Consider the following 24,671-nt stretch of genomic DNA (forward strand, 5'->3'; position numbering starts at 1 on the left):
CAGACTTAGTTACAAAGTATATACATGTGGAGCTATCCTATATGGAGACAATCCCTGTGTGCATTTCTAGATAAAAGTTGTTGCTCCAATGGCGGAGGAAGTCAAAGAGGGAGTGTGTGTTGCATGCCTTGCCCTTTTGTTACCTGCACAGGTAAGGTCACACCCACCACTAGTCACATTTAAGAGGAAGGATGCTCCAAGCCAGGGGAAAACATGGAGTTTTCGAGTGGCTGGACCAAACATTCCCTTGCATGTCCACTCTAGGAAAACTAGGAATGTTGTATTTGACTGCTACTTATGTATCACATCCCACAGAGAAGATCAATGGACCAAAGGAGAAAAGAATCACATGGCCTCTGCTCACAAATTTCATGAATATTTCTGGCCAGGAACATAGGGAGCCTCAGGTGTGGCTGCTGCTGGTGGAGAGTTGATTTGTCCTCATTGGTACAGCAACAGGCTCCTGCTTTTATTCCCACACATAAAAAATGCTGCAGGTCACAGCCCCAAAGCTCCCTCTAAGAGGGAAATAGTTGGTAGTAACTGATAAGCTTGTCCACAGTCATCCAGGCCGAGAAAGCTGTGAGCTAAAAACAGGAAATGGGCACCAGGTGCCCACACAGAGATTCGGAACTTCAGTGAGTCAGTTGCAGGTCTTATATTTTACACTATGATGATATGAGGCATTATTTTTTCTGTATCTATGTTTAGCAACCCCCTGTTTCTTTTTGCACTTAGTTTGAATCATAGAATGGTAAAATCTCCCAAGGGTCATCTAGTCCAACCCCCTTCAATGCAGCAATCTTAGCTAAACCATCCATGACAGATGAAATCAACACTTGTCTGAATTTTGCTTTGCTGTTCAGCAGCTGATCAATATGTACAAATATGCATGTACTGGGAAAATGTGTTCGCATCAGTGAAGGATTGTTTTGTAAGCATTAATCATAAAGTGTACAAAGCAATACAAGGATTAGTGAAAATAGCACAAAATGTGTTAAACTAAGCAAAATTGTTTTGCTAAAATGGAGTGGGAGGGGGGACCCCATGGACCCCAGGGAAGGTCTCTGTAGGCAAATGTGCCTCCAGGGTCTCTAGCAAAGCTTGAGGGGTTCAGGGGGAGAGCAAGCCACTCTGGGGTGGATATGAGTGGTGCTGAGCCTGGGATCCTGCCCCACTTCTTATTTCCCCCGTTCAACTTGTGACTCTCTCTGTGTCTCTCTCCTTTTGAAACACGACACCTGGAGAACTTCTCCCCCTTGACACAAAATACAAGTCCCAGGTTCTCAAAAACCCTCCCCCTCCTCCCTCATCCAAGACCACAACCACATCCCACAGTATGATGAGGGGTGAGGAGAAGAAGCAAAGAAAGAACAAAACAAAGATAGAACCAAAGAGCAAGAAGAACTGGCTCATGTATAAATGTCATGATGTTTGCTTTGCACTTCCAAGGGATTAATCTTTCAGGGTTGGCAGCACTACTCTTTGGAATTCTCTGCTTATTGACACCAGACTACACCGTCACTCGGCTGTTGTTAAAATATTTGCCTCACTCCTTTTTAGTTTCCCTGGTAGGGAAAATATGTCTCCTTCCCCCAAAAAAATCTCTTTTGTAGATGTTTCACCAGGGAGAAGAGTGAAAACAACCTTGCACTCCAGACCAATGTATTGTTGCAGAAGTCGGGTGCCTGCCCCTCTCTCTGCCCAGCAGTGGAGAGAGCCCAAGGGATGCCAGGCACCACACAGGGTCTGTGTTCCTTTGTAAAATGGAAGACATGACAGAGAGTGGTTGAGTTTTAAGGAAAAGGGTTTATTCACCCATTTACACCTTCAGTCTGCATGGCTATTAGTCCAAGCTAAATAGGAAAAGAGAGGCAAGGCAAGGCAAGGCACCTGGTTTGAAGGAGCCAGAGCCCTGTGCTTTTTGCAGCAACAGGAAGACTGAAGAGGAGTGCATCTGCTTCTGGTTATGAAGCTGTTCCTGAGATTCCTTGCACACAAGGAGACCCAGACCGTTGGACCATCTTGATCCAATGCAGATGTTTATCTCTCTGCCTCCCCTGTTCCTGATGTATATCTTCACTCACCCCTTCTTGCCTGTGCTGTTTCCATCAAAAGCAAGGCTGAAGAGGAGTGCCTTATACACTCTTGTAGGTGCTGGTGATGAAGGCATTTCTGGCACTCCTTGCTCTCAAGGAGACCCCTTCCATAGTCACTGCATAAGTCTTGGTGCATTGCTCTTTAGCCTGGTCACGGGACTCTTGGGAGCAGTCTTTAAAGGCGCTGGGTAGGCTGTATCCCCTGCTTAACTGGCAACAATTGTAATACCGAGTCTTAAAACTTCGAAGCTGCTGCCTAATTCCGGTTCACCAAATATGAACAAACCCCAACCTCTTCTAGGAATTGACAACCCCTTTCCAGGAAAGCCCACCTTTGACCAAAATTGTACATCTGCAGTTACCTTACAAGGATGGCATACCCATATTCCTTATAAAGACATGTCCAGCCAAACTTGGGGTTAGGATGACCTCGTGGTTTGCAAAGCATGTAACTTTCACCCAGTTTGCATGATGCTTGAGCAGTATTCCTCCAAACCAGACCCCTCCCTCCTGTAGGACTCAAGCCAGCTTTCAGTCCCCTTATAGAGAGAAGCTAGGTTTCCAACACAGGTACGTTCCAACATCCTTATTTCCATTACAAATACATTCAACATTATTGATATCTAAGAAAACAATACAGAAAGGAAAAATGATTATTAGATATATATTCTCTTGCTTAGAATCTACGAGTCCACACATAACCCTTTCGCCTGATTTCACAATAATGCCTCCCCTATCAAGAGTTCCAGGCAATCCGCGAGTTCCTTCAGAAACCTTGAACATCTTCTATCTTCTGAACCTATTCTTCTTAGCGAAGAACACAGACTAAAACCAGGTGGTTGTAATCTCGGATGAGGATACGCTTGTAATAACATAGCATCCTTCTTCCAGTGGACCAAAGAGCACACAGACCAAAGAAATGATTTCTGAAAGAAATCTAAATTGCTTTTAGGCAAAAGTGAAAGATATAGCTCAGGCCTTGCAGATATGTACCTGAGACATAGGCTTGATACCTGAGGGCATGTACCTGGGTACATCACAATGAGTGCTCTTCAATGGCACTTTCCCCTGAGGGACCCTCAATGGATTCCTTGGCAGTGGCTCCAGGAGATGTGCCTGATCTCCCATGTTGGTCTGTGGGGTGCAGGGTTAAATCTGCATTGGAGAAAAAATATGTCAGGAGGGACTATTGAGATGCAACTCCTAAAAGAGTTTCTGGGCATTCCCTGCACCTCAGTCCCAGCCTTTAGGGCTAGCTTTCTAGTTCCATGGGCTCCTGAACAACTTGCCATAACTAAGTCCCTGAGAGAGCGGGTGGAATTGGCCATTTAGAATTGACAAAAGTATGTCCTTGCCATTCTCCAGCACTCACTTATTACTTAAGATTCCAGGTTAAATAAATGATAAAATGAGTATTTTGGGAAGAGTCCAGAACAGCTGGTGAGTGGAGAGCGCAATCCTGTTAGGTTCACTGGGGGAAGGATGTGGGAAGCAGAGTCCTGCAGCCAGAGGGCTGAATTCTCCATTCACTAGCTGGAGAGGGGAGGGTTCAATTCTGCCCCCTTTAACTGGCATGCATGTTCTCCTGATGGGAACAGGCACTTTGCACAATCTGCCTGCCTCCCCTTGTGCCATAATCCATTTGTTCAGTCTTTAGATCAGAACATATGGGTCACTGGCCTGTTTTTGTTTTCTTTCATCCAAATAATATTTATTGGTTTAATGTAAATACAAGAACAACATGGAACTACAGTAACTTGTCCAGTGGAACATTCTTATTAAGTTTCATATGCAGCAAACAGTACACAATCAATACATTTGTTCATACATTGCCAATTCAAGTAGCCTCTCCACAGAGATTCTTGCGCTGTGTGTGGAATAAAAGTATATTGTGTCTCATTTTATTAAGGAAAAGAATGAAAGCCAAGTCTTGCCAAAAGTGTCTATTTTGAAGTGTCTATGGTGAGTAAGGCGTTCAGGTGGAGCCACATTCCTAATGTTATTTGCCCAGATTCCAATGGGGATTTCTATAGTTTGTTTCGAGTATTGGCCTTTTGCAAATTGGGCTGCTGATAATTGTAAAAAAAAAAAAATACAAAGTCTCTGCATTGAAGGTTATTGTTTAAATTTGAGTCTAATGATAACAAGGCAAGAGTTGATGTGGGTGGAAGAGATTGCTGTGTAATTTTGGAAATAGTGTGAAACACCTTTTCCCAAAAGGAGTACACCAATGTGCAACTCCACCATACATGGAAATATGAGATTTTCCAGCATAAGGAAGAGATGCTAGAGTTTATCTTGGTTGGAAGTGATGGAGTGCAGTGCCAGAAAAAGATAGTTTTAAGAGAAGCTTCCTGTAGACATGCAGAGATGGTTCGTAGGGACAGGCTGTGCCAAATTGATGGCCTTTTATTATCGGGTCACTGGCCTGCTTGAAATCTGTTTGCTGTTACTGTTGTTTCTTTACAAATAACAGATTACAATTTTAACAATAATTTCATAAGTAATAAATGCTTCCCATATGTATCAGATGCTTTCATTGTTATTATCTACCAATCACCCTGTCAGGGGACCTCCGTACAGGGAGCCTCCGCCTCTCCTGCTCACCAGCACCTCGCCCAGTGAGACTGACCAGAGGATGCCAACATGAGCCAACAGGAGCAGGCGGCAGCCGCCCAGCAAGCAGCTCAGGGTGATGAGGAGGCAGCAGAGCTCGTGAGGCAGCTGGAAGCCCTAACTCGGAGGAATGCTGAGATAGAGGTGCACACCGCACTTCTCAACGCGAGGCTGGAGGTGCGCAGGTTGCAGGACCAGTAGCCATAGCTGGTAAGCCTGGGCAAGAAGGTGCCCTCTCTGGTGAGCAAATTCAGTGGGAACCCCCAGGAATATTTATGGTTTAGGACTGAGATAAACTACACCCTGCAATTGCAAAGGGGGGCATTTGCCAATGACAGAGAGTGAGTGGCTTTTGTCATCGCCCACCGGGAAGGCTCCGCGCTCAAATGGGTCAGACCGTTAATTGCAGCAGGAAATGACACCCTCCAAGATCTTAAAAAGTTCAATGAAGCGATGGATATAATGTTTACCAGTGAAGTGCAGGAAAACGTGACAGAACAGGAGCTGCTTATGCTCAAGCAGGGCTCCATGACCATACCCAGCTACTGGGCGAGGTTTGTGATGTTCGTGCACAAGCTGGGCTGGGAACTGACACACTCCTTCATTACTTTGCACAACAATCATCCATCTTATCATCACAGTCTTCTGTGTGGCTACTCTATGAGTTCCAGATTGCAAGAGAACTTTCCCCCTTCTCCTGCATCAAAGAGCAAACACATTTGGAATGCAACACGAGACACATTATTAAGTCACCATTATCACCAGAAGAACTATGAGGGAAGCAATAAGCCATGGAATCCAACTTGAGAGTCCAAACTGTCCACCTGCAATGAGCAATAAGAGTCTCTCAAAACATACTCTAATAACAACCGACAGAGTGACTCTCATAGAATCACAGAATTGTATAGTTGGAAGGGACAACTAGAGTTCATCTAGTCCAACCCCCTGCATTGCAGGGATCTTTTGCTCAAAGTGGGGTTTAAACTCATGACCCCATGATTCAGAGTCTCATGCTCACACCAGATCAAGAGCAGTAGAATAAATAACAAGAGATAAGCAAGTGTTGCTAATCTTTCCTGTTTGTATTGCAATGATTTGGGCAGTGAATGCCCTGTCAGACACACTTTCCTGCCCTGAATCAATTTCTTAAGCTAGGAAAAGGAGAAGATGGGGCAGCAGCAGCAATTCACAGGATCAGGGCAATCTTCAAGGAGCTCTTTGTTTGCTCCGATCCTGCTCACAAGCATGTGAAGAGTGGCATTTATTAATACAAACACATCTCCTCAAATCCCCGATGTCAAGGGCCAGCCTTCATATTCACCACCACAAGCACCTCTTCTGGATAATGAAGAAAAGGATATATTTCGCACCTTCATCAGTCTGGCAGATGTTGAGCAATTCAAACGAGGCTCCCTTTTGATCAACAGGATTGCTGACCAGGCAGGTGAATTTGGAGTCAAAAGAACTGTTCCAGTAGAAGACCCGGTGCTCCTGGCCATTTTCAGAAACCTGGCATCGATTCACACTCTTTCCTAAGGCCCTGTGAGGACCCCCTGTTCCCCAGGAGATATTGATCTCTTCCCTTCCACTTGTGTGGCATCGCAAGGTCACATGACATCCACCTGGAGTCTTGGATTCCACATGGTGGTCTATCTGTGGTGTTGCCACTGGCTCTGTTGAACACAAATGAAAGTGACATGAAGCCTGTGTCCCACGTGTACATATGTAGGAAAAATGCTGTTGATCCTTTTCCTTTATCAAGACAATGAAAATAACAGCTTACCATAAACAGTGAGGCTGAAACTCTGTCCTTGAAACAATGATTTAGTAAACCAAACACGAGCTCCGTATAGCCCACTGTCATTGAACTCCAGGTCTTTAATCCTCAGGATTTTCTGGTTTGCCATGTCTAGCCGTTCTCCAAACCGGTCAGTGGGATTTGGGTGATCTGGTTTCCCATGTCTGTATTCACTAAGCCTAAAGGCCCGGCCACCATATTTTGGGAGGAAGTCCCATTCTATTTTCTTCACTTTTATTCCTTGCGATACGTTGGCAGGAAATGAGACAGATCCTCCCAGGATCCCATTCACCTGTTGGGGTGGATTCCGCACTGCATGGCTTAACGAGCCTAGTGTGGGAGGGGGAGATACAAGCAGAGGGCCAAATTAGTATCATTATCATTTTGAGCTCCTTATCCATCCTCGTTCATGAGGTCCTAAAGCAGGTTACAATAATTTTAAAATGCAGCATTAAAACGTAATAGGAAGGGTCCTACAAATTATATTGCAGGTGTCAATGGTAGGGTAAAGGGGTGAATCTTTGGCATATAATGGAAACTCTGCAATGAAGGTGACAAGTTCATCTCTGTGGGGAGAGACACCTACAGTTTAGCAGCCTGCCACAAAGAAGGTTTTCTCCTGGGCTGACACTCCCCGCAAATGTTTGAGGGAGGTGAAACTCGAAAGAGGGCCCCTGTTAACAGCTAAGATGGTCTATGGGGAAGGAAGTAGTCTCTCATGTATTTGGGAACTAAATCAAAGGAAGTTTACCATTTCCCAGATTAATCTTAACTGTTGCTGAATTGTACATTGACCCACTTGAACTGCTCACTCTCTAGTTAAATTAGGCATCCCCAACCTTCGGCCCTCCAGATGTTTTGGACTACAATTCCCATCATCCCTGACCACTGGTCCTGTTAAATAGGGATTGTGGGAGTTGTAGGCCATAACATCTGGAGGGCCGCAGGTTGGGGATTTCTGAGTTAAACATTTATTACATTCTCCTACCGTGTTTCCCCTTTTTTAAGACACCGTCTTACAACTTTTTTTCCTCAAAAAAACACACGGTGGCTTATTTTCAGGGGGTGTCTTTTTTTTTTTTAAGTGCCGGTACAACTGGGTCCCACTGGCTCAGGACACTTGGCGCTCTCTTCCGCGCACATTTTCTGCCTCTTCTATTGTCTCCGTTTCCCCTCCTCCCCATCCTGAATCAAGGGCCTGGAGGCTTCTAAGCAGAGGCTGGGTGGCCACCTGTTTAGGAGACAGACGTGCACACGGGGGGGGGGGGGACTTCACTCAGTAAGGTGGATTTAAACCTCGTAGGATGCTGGAGTAGGAGGCATATACGAAGCTGCCCACCGTCATGTTGGTGTAGGTGGGACTGCGCTGGTCGCAGTCGAAGCACTTGCGGTTGGGTGGGAACACAGGGAGGCTGCTCATCTCCCTCAGCAGCTTTAGGTGCTTCTCCTCCTGCTTCGGCTTGGCGCTCGCCGCCATGGCTTCGAAGGCGGCGGCGGCCGGGTGTGTGCGCGCACGGAGGAATAGAGGCTGCTACCCGGGCTCTCACACGCTGGCCGGGGAATGAGGAGGGAGGCTGGGACCCGTCCCACTCCGAGACGCTCGTGAGGGAAGCGCGAGGGGGACCGACGGAAGGAAGGAGAGGGGGGAAAGGGAAGGAGGGGGAGAGGAGCGGCGTCAGCTCTCAGCGAGGAGGCCAGGGCAGCTGAATGACGAGCCAAAGAGGAACCTGAGCGGCACCTTTTCTCGGGGGGGGGGGGGGAGAGACGCGATCACAAACATACAGAGAGAGACAGACGCGCACACAGGGGGAGAGAGAGAAAAAGACGCACGGGGGAAGAGAGAGACGCGCATGCACACACAGAGAAAGAGACGGACGGACGCACACACACACAGAGAGTGTGCAGCGCTGCCTCGCGCTTTGTCAGCGCTGCAGCCGCCGCCGCTTCCGAGCGCCAACCCGACCTGGCAGGCTTACTCCTCCTGCCATGGCCGGCATTGCAGGAGCTGGGTCCTGCTGGCTTGTGCCCTTGGTGCTCCGTGCGGCACTGCTGCACGCTTTATCGGTGCTGCTGCAGCAGCAGCCGCTTCCGGACACCGACCCAATCCGGCAGGCTTCCTCCTCCTGTTGCGGCCGCCGTGCTGGGTCCCGCTAGCTGGCTGGGGCACTCGGTGGTCTTGCTCCGCACGTCGCGGAAGTATGGCTTATTTTCGGGGTTGTTGTTGTTTAGTCGTTTAGTCGTGTCCGACTCTTCGTGACCCCATGGACCATAGCACGCCAGGCACTCCTGTCTTGCACTGCCTCCCGCAATTTGGTCAAACTCATGTTCGTAGCTTCGAGAACACTGTCCAACCATCTTGTCCTCTGTCGTCCCCTTCTCCTAGTGCCCTCAATCTTTCCCAACATCAGGGTCTTTTCCAAGGATTCTTCTCTTCTCATGAGGTGGCCAAAGTATTGGAGCCTGAGCTTCACGATCTGTCCTTCCAGGGAGCACTCAGGGCTGATTTCCTTAAGAATGGATAGGTTTGATCTTCTTGCAGTCCATGGGACTCTCAAGAGTCTCCTCCAGCACCATAATTCAAAAGCATCAATTCTTCGGCGATCAGCCTTCTTTATGGTCCAGCTCTCACTTCCATACATCACTACTGGGAAAACCATAGCTTTAACTATACGGACCTTTGTCGGCAAGGTGATGTCTCTGCTTTTTAAGATGCTGTCTAGGTTTGTCATCGCTTTTCTCCCAAGAAGCAGGCGTCTTTTAATTTCGTGACTGCTGTCACCATCTGCAGTGATCAAGGAGCCCAAGAAAGTAAAATCTCTCACTGCCTCCATTTCTTCCCCTTCTATTTGCCAGGAGGTGATGGGACCAGTGGCCATGATCTTGGTTTTTTTGATGTTGAGCTTCAGACCATATTTTGCGCTCTCCTCTTTCACCCTCATTAAAAGGTTCTTTAATTCCTCCTCGCTTTCTGCCATCAAGGTTGTGTCATCTGCATATCTGAGGTTGTTGATATTTCTTCCGGCAATCTTAATTCCGGCTTGGGATTCATCTAGTCCAGCCTTTCGCATGATGAATTCTGCATATAAGTTAAATAAGCAGGGAGACAATATACAACCTTGTCGTACTCCTTTCCCAATTTTGAACCACTCAGTTGTTCCATATCCAGTTCTAACTGTAGCTTCTTGTCCCACATAGAGATTTCTCAGGAGACAGATGAGGTGATCAGGCACTCCCATTTCTTTAAGAACTTGCCATAGTTTGCTGTGGTCGACACAGTCAAAGGCTTTTGCATAGTCAATGAAGCAGAAGTAGACGTTTTTCTGGAACTCTCTAGCTTTCTCCATAATCCAGCGCATGTTTGCTATTTGGTCTCTGGTTCCTCTGCCCTTTCGAAATCCAGCTTGCACTTCTGGGAGTTCTCGGTCCACATACTGCCTAAGCCTGCCTTGTAGAATTTTAAGCATAACCTTGCTAGCGTGTGAAATGAGCGCAACTAAGATGATCAAGGGCAGGCATCCCCAAACTCGGTCCTCCAGATGTTTTGGCACTACAACTCCCACCATCCCTAGCTAACAGGTCAGGGATGATGGGACTTGTCGTCCCAAAACATCTGGAGGACCGAGTTTGGAGATGCCTGATCAAGGGTCTGTAAATTAAGCCTCATGAGGAACGGCTGAGAGAGTTGGGTAGAACACTGTACTTGACCTCAGGCTGGGGCTGGAAGAATCTGTCAGCTCCTGAGGTGGAGCCAGTGGTGCAACAGGCAGAGTGGTTGAGCCAGAGCCTGACTCTGGCAGCTCTGAAGATGAGGCCAGTTCTGCACACAAGAGTGACTCATGGGGAGCCTGGACAGGACAAGGGGAACTCTCCCCACTAAGACAGCTCACTGAGCCCCCCAGGGTCTGTCCCAGACTCCCAGTCTAGCTGGTCCTTTTGGGGGATCCTACATGGGCAACTCCTCCCTGTCCCCAGCCTCCTCTGGCCAGTGCCCCAACCCTCTTGGGCCACCATTATTGATTGGTCCAGAATGTGAACGCAGTGGTGGAAAGGAGAAGGTCTGGAGGGGCAAGGGCTCTTGTCAGTGGAATTTGAGCCTCTAGCAGGTGCCGAACCATATTGACCCTGAGACTCCGGTGGTGGTGGGGAGCTTTCAGGGAGGAGGCCTTTCTCCAGTTGTTTTTTTTAATAAACATTTTATTAGATCTTCCAATTTAAATATCTAATCCATTTTCCAATTATACAAATATCAATTAAACATTTTATCCAAATCTTCTGCCAAATTATACAAATTTATCGACTTCCCATGCTCCAGACTCAGAAGGCCTAGCCCTCTTATAGTGCTGCAATTCTTTCTCGTTGTCCAGATCTTGTTCCATATTCTTTTATTATCATTCTTTCTTTTTTCCAAGTCACTGAGTTCCTTCCAGCAAGCAAATTTAATCAGATCATATTTGATTCTGTATGAATTTATATTATAGTTGCCTTTTGTAATTTTAGCACTGTCTCCTCGCACGCTGGCATCCTGCCAAGTCCGTCCATAAATCCACAAATCTTCTTTACAGCTGGTGACCACAATCCTCAAACAGTCCCAATAAATCTGGTGTTTCTCCACAGCAGCCTTTCCAGGGAAGGTTAGCTAGGCCACAACCGTATACACAAATCTGATGTCTTTATTTATGGCTCCCTCCCCCTTTGACTGCTGTTACGGCCGGCTGTCTCTTAAAATGGCGGAGACTGTTTTTTAAAGCTGCGTCAAATCTCAGAAATTTCTTGACAGGTTTCCAACTGCTAATGAGCTTGCTTCTTTCTGATATCCATAAATTTAGGGAGACTTTGACCACATTCCAAACAAATCCCCGATTATAAACTTTAATTATTTATACTTTTCAATTCACAGTCTATATTCCAATTTCACTTGCTTTATGAATATTTTAAACGGTTCAGTAAAGCACAATCCCCCTTGTGCTCTGTCGCATACCTTCTTAATCTGATGAAAGACATTCCTCGGTCTTTTGTTTTCTCAGTGACTGTATTTTGCAGTATAAATCTCCTTCTTTGTCTGAAGCATGTCCACGATTCAGATCTAATTTCTCTTTTAAGTCATGGAGCCCAAAATCGCTCATAAAAACAGCGTCTGGGAGATCCAGGCTCCCACGGGGGCTTTCCATCCAGTGCCCCCAACCCCTCCTTCCTTCCGAAGTCTAAGCTGGTGGTGGGCATCTGCGGATGAGACTGCATCTTCCCGTACTCCCCAGGAAGATTTTGGCAGGCTGCTACTCCCATTACAGCCTCGTAAATTTCCTCATGGGTGTTGGAGAGTTGGAATTTTTGGCCATCTTCTACGGCACTTGGGCGGAGGTGGCCTATTCTCCAGTTGACCCCAGCATTGTCAGTTACTTTTCCCTTCATGTCCAAGCAAACCTAAAGCTTTTCACCCTATGCATTCTCCTTTTCTTACCCAGGGACTCACCCAGGGAAGAGAAGATCCATGGACCAAAGGAGAGAAGGATCGCCAGGCTTCTGCTCACAAAATTCATGAATATTTCTGGCCAGGAACATAGGGAGCCTCAGGTGTGGCTGCTGCTGGTGGAGAGTTGATTTGCCCACAGTTGTACAGCAACAGGCTCCTGCTTTTATTCCCACGCATAAGAAATGCTGCAGTGCACAGCCCCAAAGCTCCCTCTAAGAGGGAAAGGTTGCAGAGTAACTGATATCATGATACTGTACAATCATCAAGACTGAGAAAGACATGAGCTAAAAATAGGAAATGTTTACAAGGTGCCCACACAGAAATTCAATACATGTTGCAGCTGTTATCTTGCACTATGACAACATAAGGCATTAACTTTTCTGTATCTATGTTTAGTTTAGTATTGAAATGGGAAAAAGCAGACCAGACCAAGGGTACCCGAAAAAGCAAGGCTATTTGCCCGAGATTTATTTGCAAACAAAATAATAATCTGTTGCAACAGGGTGTTCTCTCTCACACAGGAGAAATGAAGGACCCCCAACCAAAGGCGTGTCAGCCCCTATATATACTTTTGAAATTGCCCACCTCAAATTCAAGACCAGTCCCAGAAGCGTCATCAATACATCACAGTAGGGATGCAGCCCGGGACCACCACCCCCAATACATCACAGAAGGAGGTGGTCTCCAGCAGAAATCTGAGTACCTTTACCAGTTTACCTGTTAATGGTCATTTGACTGGATTACCTGAGGAGCCCAGCCAGTCTTTTGTAATGATAAATACTTCGTTCCTGAGCAGGGACACAGGCTCACAGGCTCACCCTATTCACACCCCAAATGTGCCCTTAAGGCAGGATTTGTGAGCACAGAGAGAGACAATGGGGAGTTTTTTTTCCATTTCCTCCCTCCTTGCAGAGAAACACCTGGTCAGTTTGGGAGAGTCAAAATGGCTCTAGGACTATCTTCATACACTGCTTCAGACAAACAGAAAATACAAGTTGCAGCTTGAGGCATTAACTTTTCTGTATCTATGTTTAGTTTAGTATCTATTTTGCTTTTAGAACTTAGTTTGAATCAAAGAATCATAGAATGGTAGAATTGGAAGGCCTCCCAAGGGTCATCTAGTCCAACCCCCTTCAATGCAGGAAGCTTAGCTAAACCATCCATGACAGATGAAAGCCACACTTGTCTGAATTTTGCTTTGCTGTTCAGCAGCCGATTAATATGTGCAAACATCTATGCACTTTGAGAATGTGTGCACATCAGTGCACGCATGTTTTGTATGCATTAATCATAAAGTGTACAAAGCAATGCAAGTATTAGTGAAAATAGCACAAAATGTGTTTATTACGCAAAATTGTTTTGCTAAAATGGAGTTGGGGAGAGATGGGACCCTGTGGACACCAGGGAAGGTCTCTGTAGGAAAATGTGCCTCCAGGGTCTCTAGCCCAGCTTATTTTGAGTGGTTCTGGGGCAGAGCAAGCCACTCTGGGGTGGATATGAGTGGTGGTGAAGCTGGGATCCTGCCCCACTTCTTATTTCCCCTGTTCAACTTGTGATTCTATCTCTTTTTCTCTCCTTTTGAAACATGACACCTGGAGAACTTCTCCCCTTTGACACAAAATACAAGTCCCAGGTTCTCAAAAACCCTCCCCCTCCTCCCGCCTCCAAGACCACAACCACATCCCACAGTCTGATGAGGGGTGAGGAGAAGAAACAAAGAAAGAACAAAACAAAGATGGGACCAAACAGCAAGAAGAACTGGCTCATGTATAAATGTCATAATGTTTGCTTTGCACTTCCAAGGGATCAATCTTTCAGGGTTGGCAGCACTAGTCTTTGGAATTCTCTGCTTATTGACACCAGACTACACCGTCACTCGGCTGTTGTTAAAATATTTGCCTCGCTCCTTTTAAGTCTCCCTGGTAGGGAACATATGTCTCCTTCCCCAAAGAAAATATCTTTTGAGGATGTTTTGCCAGGAGAAGAGTGAAAACAACCTTGCGCTCCAAACAAAACAACCTTGTATTGTTGCAAAAGTCGGGTTCCTGCCCCCCTCTCTGCCCAGCAGTGGAGAGACCCAAGGGATCCCGGGCACCACACAGGGTCTCTGTTCCTTTCGAGAATGGAAGACATGGCAAAGACTGCTGTAGCTTTAAGGTAAAGGCTTTATTCACCCATTTGCACCTTCAGTCTACATGGAGGGAGTCCAAGCTACCGTGTTTCTCATATTTTGAGACACCGTCTTATATTTATTTTACTCAAGAAAATAAGCCTTTGGCTTATTTTCGGGGGGTGTCTTTTAAAAAAAATAAATAAAATACCTGTAAGTTGCTGCTGCTGCTGAAGTGCTGACAAAGAGCCCAGCAGCACGCGCCGTGTGAAGCCCCAAGTCAGCGGGACCCGCTGAAGCGCCGACAAGGTGCCCAGCAGCGCCGCGCAGAGCGGCCCGAGCCGCAGCAGCAGGAGGGGGATTCTCTTTTTTTTACTGTATAGCTTTTATTTTTATGTTTCAACATTACAAATCAGCATTACAAGTCAAAACATCACCAATAACATAAACAGAAAGAAGAAAAGACACAGAAGAAAAAGAAGAAAAAGAAAAGAGAAATGAATAATAGTAAATCATATAAAATTATAATCCTATAATATTCAACATAATCTGTACATTGTATGTACAAACAAGGAAAGTAAAACTCAACAAAATAACACCAGTTACAGGTAGGTAGCCGTGTTGGTCTGAGTTGAAGCAAAATTAAAAAAAAATCCCTTCAGTAGCACCTTAAAGACCAACTAAGTTTTTATTTTGGTATGAGCTTTCGTGTGCATGCACACTTCTTCAGATACACTTGAAACAGAAGTCGACACCAATTAATAATAATTAATAACAATTAATGACAATTAAATAACACCAATTAATAACAAAACATCAAATAGAAACAAAAGCAAAACATAATGACAATTTTTTTGGAGTTATAAATATTTACTTGTATTCCTATGTTCCTATGTCCCTCCACCCTACCCACCACCCACCGTGCATGATTTGATACTTCCAGCCATATATTGTTCTGCGCCTTTCATGTTCTTTTTTTTTTTGAAAAACCTTTATTTACTTATAAAATTTCAAAAAACAAAATACATAAGAAAATACATACAAAGCACATATTATTCAGTTACAAAAACAAAACAAAATATATATAGCAAATAAACAATATTTTCGAATTGTACCGTTATGAAATCGGCCTCCGAATCTCGGTAATTTGAGATTTGATCTTTACAATTTTTATAATCTTGGACCGAGAGGCTCGAAATATAAAAGCCAGATAAGAAGAAAGCAGGAGAGGAAAGAAGACAAAGGAGAGGAGAGATCCCAGGTAAGTCAGTGATAAGGGGAGGAAAGGGGGGGTAAGACAAGGGGGGGTGGGATAAAATAAAGAGGGAGGGAAAACAGGGGGAGAGGGGGGGGAGAAGGAAAGAAAACGAGAAAAGTAAGAGTAAGGAAAGTAAAGGTAAGTATGATGTAAAGTAGAATAGAGATGTGACTTCCAAACACTTATCATCGGTTCCCTCTCATTATTATGTTCTATTAAGCTTCTCCTTTTCTTTTTAATTAAATATCTTTCTCTACTCCCATCACCTTATTTCTTATTCTCTTATGTCTCTCAATCTAAACATATCACTAATTTTGTGCTTATTTTTTGTTTATAAAAATATTCATCCACATATTTCCATTCATCTTTAACTTTTTGTTTAGGTATCCTTCTGATCACTGCGGTTAACTTTGCTAGTGTCATGTATTCGGTCAATTTTAGATACCAATCTTGAATGGTTGGAATCTTATCTCCTCTCCAATTTTGGGCGATCAGCACCCTGGCTGCCGCACACGCATAGAGTAGAATATTCCTCCTATCCGATGGTATGTTCTCCGGGATCATGCTTAACAGCATGAGCTCGGGTTTTTTCTCGAATGTAAATCTCAACATTTTTTTCAGTTCTTCATATATACTTGACCAATATGAGCTGATCTTACTACAGCTCCACCAGCAGTGGAAAAAGTCTCCCAACTTCTCCTTACATTTCCAGCATTTATCTTGATTGTTTCTGTAAATTTTTGCCAATTTGGCTGGTGTGAGGTGGTACCTATAAACCATCTTCCATATATTTTCCCTTATTGTCATACAAGCTGTAAAATTTATATCCTCGGTCCATAATTTCTCCCACTGCTTAACATAGATTACCCTCCCTATATCTTTAGCCCATTTTATCATTACATCTTTTACTATCTCATCTTTCATGTCCCATTCTAATAAAAATTTTTGCCAATGGTTTTTCCTGATTTTCCAATAATAATTCTTGTAATTTTGATCTTTTATCCTCAAATCCAATTACTTTATGTCCTTTAAAAATCGATTGCAATTGAAGATAATGTAACCAGCTTTGACAATATTGTTCGATTTGGTTATATGGTTTTAGCTCATATTGGTAATTTACTTTTCTAAGCAGTTCTTTATATGTCGGCGAATTACTCCCTTTGGGTTCCTTACTTGTTGCTGAGATTTCTACAGGTGAGGCCCACCATGGAATTTTAGGCTCTAATAAGCATCTAAATTCCTCCCATATATCTAATAGGGGTTTTTTAAATACATGGTTTGTAAATGATGTGTATTCACCTCTTTTTTCTTTTAATAGGTGTGCATGCCAACCTCCGATGTTTTTAAAACCTTCCAATTTGAGTAGCTCCAAGTCATCCAGCATGAACCATTCCCGCATCCAACACAGGCAAGATGCAGCGTAATACAATTTGAGATTCGGAACTCCTAATCCACCTCTTTCTCTTGCATCCGTTAATAATCTATATTGTACTCTTGCCTTCTTTCCTTGCCAAATAAAATTGTTTAGATCTTTCTTCCAGGTGTCAAATGTTTCTTTTTTTAATTTTATTGGCAGCATTTGAAACAAAAATATCAATTTCGGTAAAACCATCATTTTAATTGCGGCAATCCTGCCGGAAAATGTTAGATTCAATCCCTTCCAATTATCCGTATCTACTTTTATTTTCCTCCAAGTTTTAGCATAATTATTATCAAATAATTCCACTTTATTATTAGAAATAATGATTCCCAAATATTTAATTTTCCTCACTATCTCCCACCCGCTAATCATTTGTATTTCTTCTCCTTCTGCTTTTCTTATATTTTTAATCATCAATTTAGTTTTTTGATTATTAACTTTTAATCCAGCTACTTTCCCATAATCCAATAACTTTCTTTTCAATTTGGGTAGGGTCTCCACTGGGTCTTCCAGCATTATTATCAGATCGTCGGCGAAGGCTCGTATTTTAAACTCACTTTTCCCGACCGATATACCTTTGAGGTCTTTGTCCATTTGAATATCTTTTATTAAAAATTCCAGGGCCCATATAAATAATAGCGGGGACAATGGGCATCCTTGTCGCGTTCCTTTAGTTATTTCGAATTCCTTTGTTATGTTCCCGTTAATAATCAACCTCGCCATTTGTTTGCTATATATGGCCTTTATTCCTTCCATAAATCTTCCTTTGATTCCTAATTTTTCCAACGCCCCCTTCATAAATTCCCATGCCAAATTGTCAAATGCCTTTTCGGCGTCTAAAAATATAAAGGCAGCCTTCTTACTAGGATTCCATTCCACATATTCAAACATGTCCAACAGAATCCTAATATTAGTTGACATCTTTCTTTGGGGTAAAAATCCTTGTTGTTCCTTCCCTATTACTCTATTTAGAACACACTTAATCCTGTTGGCTAAAATTCCGGCAAATACTTTATAATCAATATTTAACAATGAAATTGGCCTGTAATTCCCTATTTCCTCTTTTCTCTCTATATCTTTAGGTATCAGGGTAATATATGTGTCTTGCCATGTTCTTGGAAACTCTCCTCCCTCTAAAATCCCATCTACCATTATCTTATACACTTCTTTTAATTCCTCCTGCAGCACTTTATAGTGTTTTCCTGAAAGGCCATCCATGCCTGGTGATTTCCCCAATTTGAGTTTATTTATCTCTTCTTCTATTTCTTGATATGATATTGGCTTATTTAAATTCTCCAATTCTTCTGACCTAATACTAATTCCATTAAATTTGTCTAAATATTCTTCTAATTTCTTTTTATTAATATTTTCCCCTTTATACAATTTACTATAATACTTCACAAAACAATCTTGTATTTCATCCGGGTTGGTCTTAATTTTATCCCCATCCTTTATAGCTATAATTTGTTGTTGACTTCGTCTTTTCCTTAACTGCCAGGCCAATAATTTGCCAGACCTATTTCCAAATTCAAAAGTTCTTTGTTTTGCCCACATGATTCTATTCTCTATTTCCTCATCCATTAGCTGTTTTAGATTATTCTGTAAGATTTTCACTTGTGTCTTTATATTCACATTTTTCGGGTTTCTCCCCAACTCCCTTTCTTTTAGTTCTATCTCTACTTTTAATTTCTCTAATTTTGCCTGTTTGTCCCTCTTATATCTACTTTTTTGTTGTATATACAATCCTCGAATAAAGGCCTTACTAGCATCCCATACAGATGTTATATTTACCTCTGGCGATATGTTGAGTTGAAAAAATTCTTTAACCGATTCTTTCAATTTTCTGGCAAAGACCTCATCCTCCAACATCCTATCGTCCATTCTCCACCTTTTAATGCTTTCCCTCACTTCTTTAATCTGCACCATCACTGGGTTATGGTCCGTTACCGATTTGGCCATAATCTCACATCTTTTAACCAATGTTGTTAGACCTGTGGAGACCCAAATTATATCTATCCTTGAGGCTGATTGTTTAGCTTCGGAGAAGAACGTATATTTCCTTTCCGTTGGTTGCTTGAGTCTCCACATATCTTTTAACTCATAATTCTCAATTATTTGGAAGAATGTTTTCGGCAGCTTACCTCCCTTTTTAGTGTTGCTTGATCTGTCTAAATTTGGTGATACAACACCATTAAAATCCCCCACAAATATTATCTCCTCCCCATCAATAACCTCATTTAGATTTTGTTCAATTCTTTGGAAAAAGTTGGATTTACATCCATTGGGTGCGTATATGTTTATCACTATTACTTTTCCTCTCGGAGTGTAAATTCTCACCCCTACCACCCTCCCCTCTTCATCCTGGAATACCTTTTCTGATTTTAAGTTCCCTTTTACATATATTACTACTCCTCTCTTTTTCTTCTTTTTGTCAGCCGATACATACTCTATCCCCAATCGTTCATTCCTTAAGACTCTTTCGTGTTTTTTTACCACATGGGTTTCCTGTAGACAAATCACATTCCAATTTCCTTTTTTCAAAACATGTTCCACCCTATTTCTTTTCCTCTTGCAGTTCAACCCATTTATGTTCCATGACACTATATTTAATTCCATAACTATTTTGATACAATTAGAGTTACTGTCGTTCTATATATCTATATGTATACCTACTTACGTATACGTATAGATATTCCTCTTAATAATTTACTTCTTTTTCTTAAGATTGTCAACTTTTATTATTTCGATAAGAAGGATAAAGAAAACTTAATACATGAACTTATTACATGAACTTCTATCATTCAATGTTATAATCACCTCACCTCCACCCCTCAATAAAGATTACTTTCAGTTGCAAACCTTTTCTTGTCAGTTTACTTCAATCTCAATTCTCTTCCTCCTCTCCCCCTCCCAGCAATTCTTTCCCTGATCTCTCCAAAAAGGCTTCTGCGTCCTCTGCACTCTTTATAGTTTTCCTTCTGTCTTTAAATGTGAAAGTGAGACCCTCAGGAAATTCCCACACATACCAAATCCCCTTCGTTGTTAGGGCGTCCGTCAATTTTTTATATTTTTGTCTCTTAAATCTAATTCGTTTCGGAATCTCCTTAAAAATGGCAATCGATTTGCCCTCAATCACCAAGGGTCCCTGTTTTTTCTTTTGGAGAATTTTGTCTTTTAGCAGACCAGAATTTAGAAATATGAGGCAGTCCCCGGGTCCTTTAAATCTTTTGGATCTGTCCCCTCTAACTCGGTATATCTTGTCCACATCTAGTATCAGATCTTCTTCTTTAACACCAAGCCATTCCGCCAAATCTTTACATAACTTCTCATCGATCTTTTCACCTTGCCTTTCAGGGATGCCTCTCAATTAACTCCTTCTGTCTCATCTCTACGAGGGCTAGTTGATCCGCCAGCTCCTCTTGCATCTTTAATAATTCTCTCCTCTCTTTGTCATTTCTTTCTTGGGTTCTCCTCAGGTCTTTGCTCTCTGTTGTTAATTTACTAATATTATCCTCTTGATTGTTAACCTTGGTGTTCAGCTCTTTCACCGCCTTTTCCATTTCCTTGCTCTTGCCAAAAAGTTCTTTAATTTGGCCGGTCAATTCTGAGATCACTTTAGAATTATTCTCTAATTTAGCCTCAACAGAGTCCAATTTGTCGTTTAAAGTTTTATTTATTTCGGTAATTAGAGTTTTATTCATTTCGGTGATCAGATCCTTGACATCACCTAACGGGTCGTTGTCTCCCGTAAGGGATTGGCGTTTTGTAGTTGCTGTTGCCGTCGCTGCTCTAGTTTTGGATCCCATGTTCTTCCGTTTCTTTCCAAATTTTGTTATTTCCGAAACAGGTGTCCACTGATTCTCCAGATTCACCTTAGTCACTTTCTTTAAGCCCCAGTCCTTTATTTGTGGGAATCTCCTTGCACGGACTCTAATGAGTCATTATTCCCAAATTAAAGTTGAAAACATAAAATTGAGAAGTATAAAGAATTCCGTCTGATTTGGGCCTTAATTGATGAATTCCAGATACATCTGTCTTCGCAGGGAGGGTTTGGAGGTCGTAGAATCACAAACTCAAGGGAGGGGGGTGAAATGCCTAGATGTCGTTAAGGTGTTCAGCCACTAGATGTCACTCCAATCAAACCCTCCAAGTTCACCCACTTCCTCAAGCAGTGTTTGTCTGAGCGGTTTAGCAAGAGCGGGCGATCGCCATTTTCTTTCAATATATCCTAAGCCACCCCTTCTCTCATCCCCCTCCTCTCCCTCTCCTTTTGCCACGTCTTCTTTCCTCCAAGATGTTATTTAATTCTCCCTTCTTCACTCCTCTTCTCCCCTTCTCTAAAACGCAGTTCCAAGCCACAAATCACAGTCAGACTCGATCGTATAACAGTCAAAAAGTCTCCCGGTGTTAATAGTCTCTTTGGCGCTCAGCACTCTAACCTTTTTGTAACTCAAATTGTGATATTTTCTTACAAGTTACGCTTAAACACAAGCAGATATTGTAGCTATTCTTTCAGCCAGTGATACTGTGTTTCTCCGACTTTGTCCTCTCCCCCCCCCGCCTCTCCAATCGTCCTCTTAAGCAGCGCTTTTCTATGCTGCAAGATTTTCACTCTTTAGTGATTAGTTTGTACTTGCTTTATTCCTCCGACCTTCACGGGGGGGGGGATCCCTCTTGATAATCTCTAAGTCGGTGAGTTTCAAGCGCTTACCGGGCAAGCCTGCCGCGTCGAGATAATGGCGTCTGTAGTTAAAAGCTGGACTCCTCTCCGCCGCCTCCACAAAAAGTGCCGGTTGCGGAGTTCTGTCCCTCTTGCCGCTTTTTTCTTTCTTTCCGACGAAACCCCCGTACTTTCGTCGTTTGGAGGGGGCTTTGACGCTAAGCACCCCCCGTTAAACGCCACTATCCTTTTAGTTGGGCTCGGCAAAACGCGGAGCTCCAAGTTTTCGTGACTCGCTCTCAGGGCGCCTTCACCGGAAGTCATGTTCTTATGAGCAATTGTATACCTGATTACTTGTTCTAATTCTATTAGTGAACCTTTTATTTCTGAGCCCTCATATGGCATCTGCTAGCGAGGGATTTTCCACCATTGTTGTTAGATTATTTCTATATTCCCCCCAATCTTTATTTCTGGTTTCCTCATTAATTCCTTTAACTTCAGCATTTTTTGTTGCTGAGTTATTATATATTAACAATTTATTCTGCCAATCCTCTTTGGTCGGTATCTTATTGCTTTTCCAATTTGAGCCAATTAAATTTCTAGCTGCTGTCGCTGCGTACATTACAATGTTTCTGTCTTTTGGGCAAATTTCATCATGGAGCATGCCCAGGAGGAATAGTTTGGGGTTCTTTTTAAAGGAATATCTAAGTATTTTTTTCATTTCCTTATATATCATATCCCAGTATGGTTTGATTTCACTGCACCTCCACCATATATGAATATAACTACCTATCTCCGTTTGACACCTCCAGCACTTCTCATCCACTCCTTTATACATTTTGGCCAATTTTTGCGGTGTTAGATGCCATCTGTATTGCATCTTGATTAAGTTTTCCTTCAAATCATAACTTGGTGTATAATTCATATCCCTGCTCCATAATTTCTCCCAGCTCTCAATCATGATTTCCTTTCCCAGATCCTGTCCCCAACGAATCATTGATGTTTTAGTTAATTCTTCTTTTGTTTCCCATTCCAGTAATAAGCTGTATATATTTTTTTATGTATTTACTCTTGCCAATTGTTAGAATTTTGTCAAATTTAGAGATTTCCTTATTAAATCCTATCTTTCTATCTTTTTGGAATCTTTGATTTAATTGGAAATATTGCAACCAACTATTTAGGAGATGTTTTAATTCATTATAACTTTTTAATTTTAATTTACCCTCATCCTCTTCTAGTACCTCTTTATATTTTGGCCAATTTGTGCCCATGTTACGTTTTTTAATTGCCACCGCTTCTAATGGTGATATCCACCTGGGAATTTTTGTTTCTAAAATACCGCGGTGTTTTTTCCAGATTCTGTAGACAGACTTCCTAATAATATTATTGAAAAAAATATTTGGGGGCTTTAAGTTCTCTTGGAGTAGATAGAAGTGCCACCTGAAACCTTCCCCTTCCCCTTCCAAACCAATATTTCATCATTCTTGAGGTCCACCCACTCCTTCATCCAATAAAGGGCTGCTGCGTCATGGTAGAGCTCCAGGTCCGGTAGGTCCAGGCCACCTCTGCTTCTGTGATCTATTAACACCTTATTATTTTATTCTAGGTTTTCTGCCTCCCCATATGAATTTGGTGATATCCTTTTTCCAATCCCTAAAGCATTTCATTCCGCGTCCGCCTAGGATGGGTAAATTTTGAAAGTAATAATTCATCTTCGCTAAGACTGACATTTTAACCAATGATATTCGCCCCAATAATGAGATTTTAAATTTTGTCCAAATTTCCATTTTCTTTTTAATCTCCTTCCAGATTTTAACATGATTTTCCTGAAATAAATCAGCCTGCTGGGCGCTTTGTCGGCGCTTCAGCTGGGTCCCACTGGCTCGGGGCTCCACACGGCGCACACTGCGGACGTTGCTGGGTCCCGCTGGCTCGGGGCTTCGCGCTGCGGGCATTGCTGGGTCCTGCTGACACGGGGCTCCATGCGGCGCGTGCTGCTGGGTGTTTTGGCGGGGCTGCAGCAGTTTCGGGCCCAAACCCGACAGGCCTCTTCCTCTTCCTTGGCGCCCTCCGGAACTGCACTACGGGATGTCTTATATTTTTTCAAGGCATGAAAACCCTGCCATGGCTTATTTGATAGGTGCGTTATATTTTATGAGAAACACAGTATACACGAGAAGAGAGGAAAGGCAAGGAAAGGTGCCTGGGTTGAAGGAGCCGGAGACCTGTGCTGTTTGCAGCAACAGGAAGGCTGAAGAGGAGTGTATCTGCTGCTGGTCATGAAGGCGTTCCTGAGATTCCTTGCGCACAAGGAGACCCAGACCATTGGACCATTTTGATCCAATGCAGATTTTTATCTATCTGCCTCCCCTGTTCCTGAATCTGATGTATATCTTCACTTACCCCTTCTTGCCTGTGCTGTTTCCATCAAAAGCAAGGCTGAAGAGGAGTGCCTTATAGACTCTTGCTGGTGCTGGTGCTGAAGGCATTTCTGGCTCTTCTTGCTCTCAAGGAGACCTTGTCCACAATCACTGGATAAGTCTTGGTGCATTGCTCCTTGGCATGGTCACGGGATTCTTGGGACCAGTGTTCAAAGGTGCTGGGTAGGCTGTATCCTCGGCTTAACTGGCAGCAATGAGAGATCTTCAATGGCTCTTTCCCCCGAGGGACCCTCAATGAATTCCTTGGCAGTGGCTCTGGGAGATGTGCCTGATCTCCCATCTTGGTCTGTGGGATGCAGGGTTCAATCTGCATTGGAGAAAAAATATGACAGGAGGGACTCTGGGGATGCAACTCCTAAAAGAGTTTCTGGACATTTTGACCCACCTGAACCCTGGACCAATTTAAAGTCCTGTCCAAGTCCAGGGTTCACTAAGAAAGGATACCAATTTAGTAAAAGGCGAAAGATTTATACGATCTGAGGTGAAATACATATAGGATGAATAACAAATGGATAATAAATGGAGAAAATGTCAATTTGGTAGATAATGTGGGGACAGAGATAAAGCAGGATAAGGAAGAACTGACAAAGGGAAGTGATGTTCAAACAATAGGAAATGTTTTTTTTCTTTTCTTTTTTAATCTATATTATATTTCTATGTTTATGTATGTGTTGTTTTTTTACCTGGTATGTATATGTACATGTGTATGTACACATATTACATATGCATGGGAGTATATATATATGCTATATTCTCTTTCTTTTTTTTCTTTTTTTTCTTTTTTTCTTTCTTTTTTCCC

At 43.0% G+C, this 24,671-nt stretch overlaps 2 protein-coding genes across 5 annotated transcripts in view; both read right to left on the bottom strand.

The window, feature by feature from the left end:
- LOC148683219 (uncharacterized) overlaps window positions 1-24,671 on the bottom strand; it is a 104,609-nt gene that overhangs the window by 46,710 nt on the left and 33,228 nt on the right.
- On the bottom strand, window positions 1,790-23,828 carry LOC118078662 (SLAM family member 6). 4 transcript variants are annotated; one of them, XM_088659606.1, is made up of 5 exons: window positions 11,984-23,828; window positions 6,499-6,843; window positions 6,086-6,388; window positions 5,469-5,539; window positions 1,790-3,254 (listed from the first exon to the last, which is right to left on the bottom strand). In XM_088659606.1, the coding sequence occupies exons 1-5, from the start codon at window positions 12,048-12,050 to the stop codon at window positions 3,249-3,251; spliced, it is 792 nt and encodes a 263-aa protein (XP_088515732.1). In that variant the 5' UTR covers window positions 12,051-23,828; the 3' UTR covers window positions 1,790-3,248. The 4 variants fall into 4 exon arrangements, with proteins under 4 accessions (XP_088515732.1, XP_060125683.1, XP_088515731.1 ...); XM_060269700.2 differs by lacking the exon at window positions 5,469-5,539; XM_088659605.1 differs by having other exon boundaries at window positions 1,790-5,539.

Source organism: Zootoca vivipara, chromosome 16 (genome assembly GCF_965207765.1).
Source record: "Zootoca vivipara chromosome 16, rZooViv2.hap1.1, whole genome shotgun sequence".
In the NCBI taxonomy this organism is placed as follows: Eukaryota; Metazoa; Chordata; class Lepidosauria; order Squamata; family Lacertidae; genus Zootoca; species Zootoca vivipara.